Raw genomic sequence first — 9348 nt, 5'->3', positions numbered from 1 at the left:
CAGGAGTGCCTGGTGTGCTCTGGTCCATGGGGTCACGAAGAGTCAGGCACGACTAAACCACTAAACAACAAGAAAGTTGATGGCTATTTCTGCCTCCTGTGGGAGTGAGTTCTGTGGTTTAACAATGCACTGCATGAAAAGGGACTTTCTTTTATCTGTCCCGAATCTTTCAACAGTATCTATGCTTTTTTATTCTTCCTCCCTCCCTCCCCTGCCTTTTTCCCTGACTGCACTCAAGGCTTACTGTTAATAACTGCCTCAACTGACATAACTGCCTCAGGCAAAGGTGTATGACATCACGGAATTCAAACTTACAATGCTATATCTTTAATTGTATTTTTAATACAAATATTCCTATTGCTTTTCAAAAAGTATTAAAATTTGAATTTCATATGCAGACCCTTAGTAATTTTCAAGTGGTCTGGGTTAGGGTGGGGTTGTTTGAGAACCAACTCTGGGCAAACCCTTCACACCCTTTGATGGACTCATGAGGTAAATCTGTTGTGAATTTCATTTCATACTGTGGCTCATTAGGAAAGCCAAATGCCCTTGGAAGAGCTTCCACAAAATGAATATAAGCAAGGCCTTCTCTCAGGGAAAAAAAAAACCCCTCAAAATAAAAACTCCTGAGGGGATTTGTATTTATTTATTTGATGAACACGCTGTCTGTTATCCCTGCTGGAAATGCATCTCTGATCCTTCAGGCCTTGAGAGGCAGTTACCATATCTAGAGAAAATAATTTGAACTTTGCATTCAAGCGCCTTCTGTGGGGAAAAGAGCAGGAAACTCCTCAGATGGAAGAACACTCCCATGTCTCTGCCCTCCCTGCCTGCTCAAACCCCGGCCTGTTCTCAGGAGAAAAGTGTGTTCCGAGGAGAAAAATCTTCAATATCTTCCCCACTGAAACAACACTGGCAATTGCTAGATTTTTTTTGAGGGGAACTGACGGGGGCTGGGGGGCATGTTGGACATCCAGACGACCACCAGTTTGCCATGCCATATATATAACCCCACTTATTTTGATTTTTTTTCTTCCTTCCTTCCTCCTTCCTTTCCTTCCCTTCCCTGCCTTTTCCCTAACTGCACTCAAGGCTTACTGTTAATAACTGCCTCAACTGACATAACTGCCTCAGGCAAAGGTGTATGACACCGCGGAATTCAAACTTACAATGCTATATCTTTAATTGTATTTTTAATACAAATATTCCTATTGCTTTTCAAAAAGTATTAAAATTTGAATTTCATATGCAGACCCTTAGTAATTTTCAAGTGGTCTGGGTTAGGGTGGGGTTGTTGGAGAACCAACTCTGGGCAAACCCTTCACACCCTTTGATGGACTCATGAGGTAAATCTGTTGTGAATTTAATTTCATACTGTGGCTCATTAGGAAAGCCAAATGCCCTTGGAAGAGCTTCCACAAAATGAATATAAGCAAGGCCTTCTCTCAGGGAAAAAAAACCCCTCAAAATAAAAACTCCTGAGGGGATTTGTATTTATTTATTTGATGAACACGCTGTCTGTTATCCCTGTTGGAAATGCATCTCTGATCCTTCAGGCCTTGAGAGGCAGTTACCATATCTAGAGAAAATAATTTGAACTTTGCATTCAAGCGCCTTCTGTGGGGAAAAGAGCAGGAAACTCCTCAGGTGGAAGAACACTCCCATGTCTCTGCCCTCCTGCCTGCTCAAACCCCAGCCTGCTCTGAGGAGAAAAGTGTGTTCCGAGGAGAAAAATCTTCAATATCTTCCCCACTGAAACAACACTGGCAATTGCTAGAATTTTTTTGAGGGGAACTGATGGGGGCGGGGGGGCATGTTGGACATCCAGACGACCACCAGTTTGCCATGCCATATACATAACCCCACTTATTTTGATTTTTTTTCTTCCTTCCTTCCTCCTTCCTTTCCTTCCCTTCCCTGCCTTTTCCCTAACTGCACTCAAGGCTTACTGTTAATAACTGCCTCAACTGACATAACTGCCTCAGGCAAAGGTGTATGACATCACGGAATTCAAACTTACAATGCTATATCTTTAATTGTATTTTTAATACAAATATTCCTATTGCTTTTCAAAAAGTATTAAAATTTGAATTTCATATGCAGACCCTTGGTAATTTTCAAGTGGTCTGGGTTAGGGTGGGGTTGTTTGAGAACCAACGCTGGGCAAACCCTTCACACCCTTTGATGGACTCATGAGGTAAATCTGTTGTGAATTTAATTTCATACTGTGGCTCATTAGGAAAGCCAAATGCCCTTGGAAGAGCTTCCACAAAATGAATATAAGCAAGGCCTTCTCTCAGGGAAAAAAAAACCCTCAAAATAAAAACTCCTGAGGGGATTTGTATTTATTTATTTGATGAACACGCTGTCTGTTATCCCTGTTGGAAATGCATCTCTGATCCTTCAGGCCTTGAGAGGCAGTTACCATATCTAGAGAAAATAATTTGAACTTTGCATTCAAGCACCTTCTGTGGGGAAAAGAGCAGGAAACTCCTCAGATGGAAGAACACTCCCATGTCTCTGCCCCCCCCCCCCGCCTGCTCAAACCCCGGCCTGCTCTCGGGAGAAGTGTTCTGAGGAGAAAAATCTTCGATATCTTCCCCACTGAAATAACACTGGCAACTGCTAGAACTCCCCATCAGACACATCACTCCAAATGTTTTTGAGGGGAACTGACAGTTCACCTCAAGGTTGACCGAGGTTTTGAGGGAAACTCCTCATATCTCCTCAATGGGGGGCAGGGGGGCATGTTGGACATCCAGACGACCACCAGCTTGCCATGCCATATACATAACCCCACTTATTTTGATTTTTTTTTCTTCCTTCCTTCGTCCTTCCTTCCCTTCCCTTCCCTGCCTTTTCCCTGACTGCACTCAAGGCCTACTGTTAATAACTGCCTCAACTGACATAACTGCCTCTGGCAAAGGTTTATGACATCACAGAATTCAAACTTACAATGCCGTAGCCCTTGTGATCATTAACCCTTTCTTTTCTCTTTCCTTTCCTTTCCTTTCCTTTCCTTTCCTTCTCTTCTCTTCTCTTCTCTTCTCTTTTCTTTTCTCTTCTTTCTCTTTTCTTCCCTTCCCCTTCCCATTGTTCATCAAAAGATCTCAGGGCGTTTTACTCTGCATTTTGGATGCTTTCGTCCCACAAGCCCCTTCTCGGACAAAATGTTATGTCTTTTTTTATTATTGTTATATTGTATGTGTTTTGTTTTGTTTTTATTAAAGAAAATAATAAAAATTATAAAAAAGGCCTAATATCCACATTGGACAACAGTATGGATGATCCCCAAGAGGTAGCAATTGGGCTATTGGTAATTCAAGGAGCTTCACACCAGAGGTGAGATTAGATGGTTCTCTCTGCTTTAAGTTTAATAATAATTTAATAATAATTTATTATTTATACCCCGCCCATCTGGCTGAGTCTCCCCAGCCACTCCGGGCGGCTCCTAATCAAGTGTTAAAAACAATACAGCATTAAATATTAAAAACTTCCCTGAATAGGGCTGCCTTCAGATGTCTTTTAAAGATAGGATAGCTGCTTATTTCCTTCACATCTGAAGGGAGGGTGTTCCACAGGGCAGGCGCCACTACCGAGAAGGCCCTGTAACCTCACTTCTCGCAATGAGGGAACCGCCAGAAGGCCCTTGCCGCTGGATCTCAGTGTCAGTCCCATTTTGTTTTGTTTTGTGTTTTAAATATTTATTCAAAATTTCATCAATACATAAACACAAAAAAGAAACAAGAAAAACAGAAAAATACAGCAAAAAATAAAACAAAAAGAAAAAACCAAAAAAAGAAAGAAAAAAAATACAAATCTCTGATTACAACTTTTCATTTGCTTATTTCTTGAACCTCCTCACACCTCCCTTTTTGTATTCTAGTTTAATTTGTTATTCCAGCAAATTCTTCCCATGTCTCAATTTTAATTTAAATGATTAATCTTCACAATCTATCTTATTTATTGATTCAACATCACCTTTCCATCTTTTAATATAATCTGTTATTCAATTTACCTTAATCTCTTTGACCTTATCTTATCTTAAAAATCTTAAAATTTCAAAGTTTACATCATATTCATACATATCTCCTTAAATCATTTCTGCTAAAGCCAATTTAGTTCCTTTCCAGCATATTCCCTGATATTTCATTAATGTTACACTAATTCCAAAATTAACAAAATAATTTCCCTTGATATCTCAAATTTTTATCCAACGTCCCTTCTTCCTGGTTTCGGGTTGTGTCAGTCCTTTCTGTCCATTACATCCAGTCCATCAATCTGGTGTTCTTATGTCCGAGGCCCTTAAATCTCTTCTAGGCCCCTTCTGCAAATTTTCTTGTTCTTGTTTGTGCTTACGCACTTCTTTGTCTATTGTTGGTTTCTTGGGGAGTGGGTCTCCGGAGGGTTCCATCCGGTAATAGTTTCCATTTTCCTTCGTCAGGCTGGCCCCTTCCCCCCAGTCCCACTCCCCGTTGTCATCTTTGTAATCCAAAAAATATTTATCCAGAAGATAGTTATTCACCTGTTTCACAGTCCCACTAGAGTTAAAAGCTTCCTTGACTTCAAACACTTCCCAGCACTCTCCAAGTTCAATCTTCCAACGCAGTGGCTTTTGTTCCTGCAGGACTTTGGATCTCTCCATTTGTATTGTTTGAGGAGTAATCACTGCCTCTTCCTTCTTCATCTGCCCTTGGACTTGCCTTGTTAAACCAGATTCCTGAATTGATCGCTGTATAACTTCTTTATCCTTATTCTCTGTTAAATCATATTCACTGGCCACAGCACTCATCAAGTCAAATTTTTCATGCATCAAGTTCATTTTCTCATGCAGCTGCTCCAGCAAAACATTTGTCATGCCAAGGACAGACACCAAATCTTCCTTCCAACACATTTCTGTTCAAGGTCAAACGGCTGGTCCCACGATCCAAATCTCGCAGCTGTAGAGTCTCCAGTAAACTGCAACCACAAACTGACAGGCTCCCTCTAGGGGACACAATTTCTATTTGTATCCATTTTTAAAGTGTATCCAACAAAGGAGATTACTTTCGATTTCAAAACTTTGTTTCTTTAAAATGCAGAAGTACATAAAGTAGCGTTAAAGTTAATTTGTTTCTCTCTCTCTCTTTTTTTTTAAACTATCTGTCAAAGTACTCTGCTTTCAATCAATGGACGTCTCAAACTATTTCTGTCCCGACACCCCGTCCCCAGGTTTGGGACGATGGAAACTTAAATTCCTTTACTCTCCTCCTGCAGGATTAAACAGTCAAGTTCCCCCCCCCTTTCTCCTGCTTCCAAGGGGGTTTTATTGGTTGTGGATGCAGGAAATTTCCAACTTTAAAGCAGTTTTCCAGGCTATTAGCTTGCAAGGTCTTTGCTTCAGTCTATATACAAAAAGCGGAAGGCGGACTTCCTGTTTAAACCTTCCCGCTTCGTGCCTAATTCCTAAGTTTTGCAAATTTCTTAATCCAATTCTCCGTTTTTACTCACGGGTACTTGATTTAGAGTCCAAATGTCATCAGGAAAAAGTCAGTGCTCTCCGGCGATGGCTGCGCGGCTTCCCTCCATGGAAATAGCGATCGGTTCGCAGCACCGTGCTGCTCACCCCACTTCACTCCGGAGCCCCGAAAAGGGGTTTCCTCGTGAGTAGGGGAGGCGTTCTTGGTGCTCTGCCGAACCCCACGTTCCCAGGCTTCTCCGCCTGGGATTTCTAGCGGGCCCCCGCCTTCGCCGCGGCGGGAAGACCCAATTTCCACAGAGCCCGTTCCTGCGATCGGAGGAACTCCGCCATTCGTCGTTGGCGCTGACCCAGAAGTCTGCTGTATCAGTCCCATTTTGTTTTGAAGAGAGTTGAAACTTTTGCCTGAGGTTTCGTTAGACTATCTGCTATCATTTCCTTTGCAGAACAATATGACATGTTTACAAGTTCTTCCCGTATAACTTCATGTATAAAATGATATTTCATTTTGGATATGCTTTGCTCTTGCACAAAATTTATCACTTTGAGTCAGCTCTAGACAGCTCTGGTTATTCTCCATTAGTTGAATTGGTTTCTCTCTCACTAGACCATAGTCTTTCATTAGTTGATCAAACCACTGTAATTCTCTACTGGCTTCTGTAGCTGCTATATATTCAGACTCCGTAGAAGGAAGAGTCATACAATTTTGCTTATAGCTCCCCCAAGAAGTAGGTCCATTTGCAAACATATAAATGTAGCCTCTGGTTGATTTAAATTTTTTAGTGTTTCCTGTGCAGTCAGCCTCTGTGTAACCTTAATTTTAAAAACCCACTGACATCCAATTGCCTTCTTTCCAGTAGGTAGCTGGGAAAGTGGCCATGCTTTATTTTGATGTAGTGCATCGATTTCTTCCTGTGCAGCCTTTCTCCGTAAATGAGCTTCCGCATTTGGCATCTGCTCAATTTCCTCCCAATTAGAGGGTTCACAGGGTTGCACTGTCCTTGCTGTGTAGGACAATCTTTACTGGTGGGATGTCTTTACTAGATAAGCATCTGATTTCCAGCTGTGAAACTGCATCAGTATTTTCGTCGCATTCGAAGTTTGGCATTTCCCTTTGGACATAATCTCCTGCAACGTTGCTTCTGCTAGGAGTTGGGATCTCTACTCCTTCCTTCTTATCTTCAGAGCTAGGTGGTGTAACATTGGAAATCAAATTTGGGTATTCACTTTTAAGTTTTGGAAAATATAAGAGATCTTGCGATTTATTCTGTCATTATTTAGAAGAGTCAAATACAGATCCTTTCATACCCGCTTTACCCTCTTCATCAAAATAAATCACATCATCATACAGCCATGGGGAGTTGTAGTACAACATCTGTAGGGCACCAGATTGGTGAAGCCTGGTCTCAGTTGTGAGCCTTCAACCAGTAATAATTTATTACTGATTTGAATCGGAGGGAACATCTCTCCTGCACATAACCACACTATAAGGACACTGGGGAGACTGAGGAGCTGGCTTACTCTTGGGCTGGTTAAGGGGTGGCCTGGATCTTGGGCTTTCAGGGTAGAAAATGGTGCCATTTCCCACCCACCTCTCCCCATTTGTACATTGAGGAACATGAAGTCACTTCTGCACAGCAGGACCCAGGCTGATTTCAGTAATAAGAAAAGAAAGTGATTTGCCATGTTTGGCTGCTATGTAAGTATTTGTCAATAATTAATGGTCAGAATAAGTGGTCTGGGGTAAGCATGAGCCTGTCTGCATCTCAGTTCTTCAACGGTAAAAATTATTGTTGTGCCAGCATACAGAAAGAGAAGGTTGCGCTTCTGGTGGCCACCCAGCTTTGGAGACATGTTTGGAGGAAAGACATTACTTGGATCCATCCCAATCTGGCTTCAGGCCGTGTTAACAGAACTGCTGTGGTAGCATTTGTGGATGTCACTTGTTGGGAGAGATGCAGGGAGTGTGACCCGGCTTATGAAGAGCGCCTTCTCTGTGGCAGCCCTTAAGTTGTGGCAGGAGTTGTGGTCTGGAGAGCACCAGGCTGGTGAAAGTAGGTTTAGATTCTTCTTATTAAACCAGCTCTGGGGAACCTCTGGCCCTCCCAATGTTGCCGAACTAAACTCCCATCATCCTCAAACAAATGGTTATAAGAAAGGAAATTCCGACTAAACATCAGTAAGAACTTTCTAACAGTTAACAGCTGTTCGACAGTGGAATGGACTCCCTTGGAAGATGGACTCTCCTTTAATTGGAGGCTTTTAAGCAGAGGTTGGATGGCCATTTGTCTTGAATGCTTTAGTTGAGATTCCTGCATTGCAGGCAGTTGGACTAGATGACCCTTGGGGTCCTTTCCAACTCTACAATTCTATGATTTTATGATCCCTGGTCATTGACCATGCTTGCTGTGGTTGATGGGAGGTGTAGTTCAGCCACAAGTCAGCACCAGAAAATCAACATTCCTGCCCCCCATAAGGAAAAACAAAACCCGCATGGGGTTGTATCTAAATCCTGCTCCGAGTAGTCCCACTGAAATTACTGGACCCAAGTTGGCCATGACCATTATGGATCTACTCTGATTAGGACAATCTGATACATCCCATGGTAAAGAACATGCAGAGCAAAAAGGGTTCACTTAGAACTTAAAAGGTTTTTTATTTTATATTATCAAGGGAGGAAACCTAGCTTCAAGTACTTCCATTCACCCCAATGCAGGATATGTTTTCAGAGCCTACCAGTCACATTTACCATTACACCAGTCAGTGTAATTTAAACGGCAAGCCCTAGAGCAAAGAGATCAACATCACAGGAAACAGTCAAACAATTATGTGTGTTTGCAGCAGGAACACAAGATCAAATGGGGGGAAATATCAGTGCAACAACCAGAATATTAGACCATAATAGTCACATCTTCTCCAATGCCCCTTCCCTGAGCTATTAAATGTCAAGCTGATCTGATCTGTATTCAAATCCATTTTAATTATAGCATACTTCCAAAATTCCCCTATGCCACCCTAACCTAACCTGATCTCCCCCACCCCTCCCTCAGATGTTATTCAAACTACAGCTCCCATTATCCCCGACCACTGGGCCATGCTGGCTGATGGAAGCTGGAGTCTAACATTTGGAAGGCAACAGGTTGAGGAAGGCTGGCTCCCACTGTCCTCTTCTCCCAACTGCAAATCCAGTCTTTTTCCAACTGCTTTCTTGAGTTAAGGGTTTTCAGGGAGGGTAAGGGGTGGATCAGAAACTGTTGGGGCAAGAAAGGCAGGGGACTCCCTCCCCTACTCCCAAGTAAAATGTATGTGATGATGCAGGCTGAAGACCCGGAGATTGACTTTTATGGCAAAGGTGCTTCAGAGATGGGATCAGTTGTGTTACATTACAAGGTAGTCAAGACAAAGCACCTGGACCACCTTGGACCAGTTCCCAAGGAAAAAATAAAACCTTTATAGTCTTTTGTTTCATAGCATATTCTTGTTCCCGACGTTTCTCATTTCCCACGAGGAACTGGGCTTAGCTATTCCAGCAGATGAGACGCAGACAAAAAAAGGACCCCACAGATCTTGTTCCATCAGGGTAACAGCTATCTAATCAACAATGTGGCTGAGATCCTCCCTCTCCTTGTGGACCAGGGTCTTTGTTGTCCAGCCCCAGCAGGTTTGCTTCTGCAAATCTGGTTATCGCCAGGCCCGGTTGAGGAGCTTCACCTGAGCCAGCCTCTTGGTGATCATGGTGGCAAAGACCAGCCCGAAAAGGACACTGCTGATCAGGACGTAGTCGTAGTCATCCTTCAGGACGTCAAACTGCTTGGAGGGGTAGACTCGGGTCTGGTAGATGTCCAGGCCATACGCCACAACCTGCGGGTGAAATTAAGAAAATAGAAGTG

General features: G+C 42.7%; 1 protein-coding gene and 1 long non-coding RNA gene across 2 annotated transcripts in view; both read right to left on the bottom strand.

Moving 5' to 3' along the window:
• Positions 1 to 1479: 1479 nt before the first annotated feature.
• LOC310769637 lies at positions 1480 to 2714 on the bottom strand. The gene is made up of 2 exons (XR_014551765.1): positions 2615 to 2714; positions 1480 to 1763 (listed from the first exon to the last, which is right to left on the bottom strand). It is a non-coding gene; the product is annotated as an uncharacterized lncRNA (long non-coding RNA).
• Positions 2715 to 8089: 5375 nt separating this feature from the next.
• The window catches only part of EMC1 (ER membrane protein complex subunit 1), a 28053-nt gene continuing 26794 nt past the window's right edge, over positions 8090 to 9348 (bottom strand). Inside the window, exon 22 of the mRNA XM_083628589.1 lies at positions 8090 to 9319. Coding sequence (XP_083484715.1) covers positions 9140 to 9319 — 180 coding nt within the window. The 3' untranslated portion in view covers positions 8090 to 9139. The remainder of the gene's footprint in view (positions 9320 to 9348) is intronic.

This window comes from Podarcis filfolensis, assembly GCF_964270895.1.
Source record: "Podarcis filfolensis genome assembly, chromosome: 8".
Classification (NCBI taxonomy): domain Eukaryota; kingdom Metazoa; phylum Chordata; class Lepidosauria; order Squamata; family Lacertidae; genus Podarcis; species Podarcis filfolensis.
This window is presented reverse-complemented; position numbering and strand designations above follow the sequence as displayed.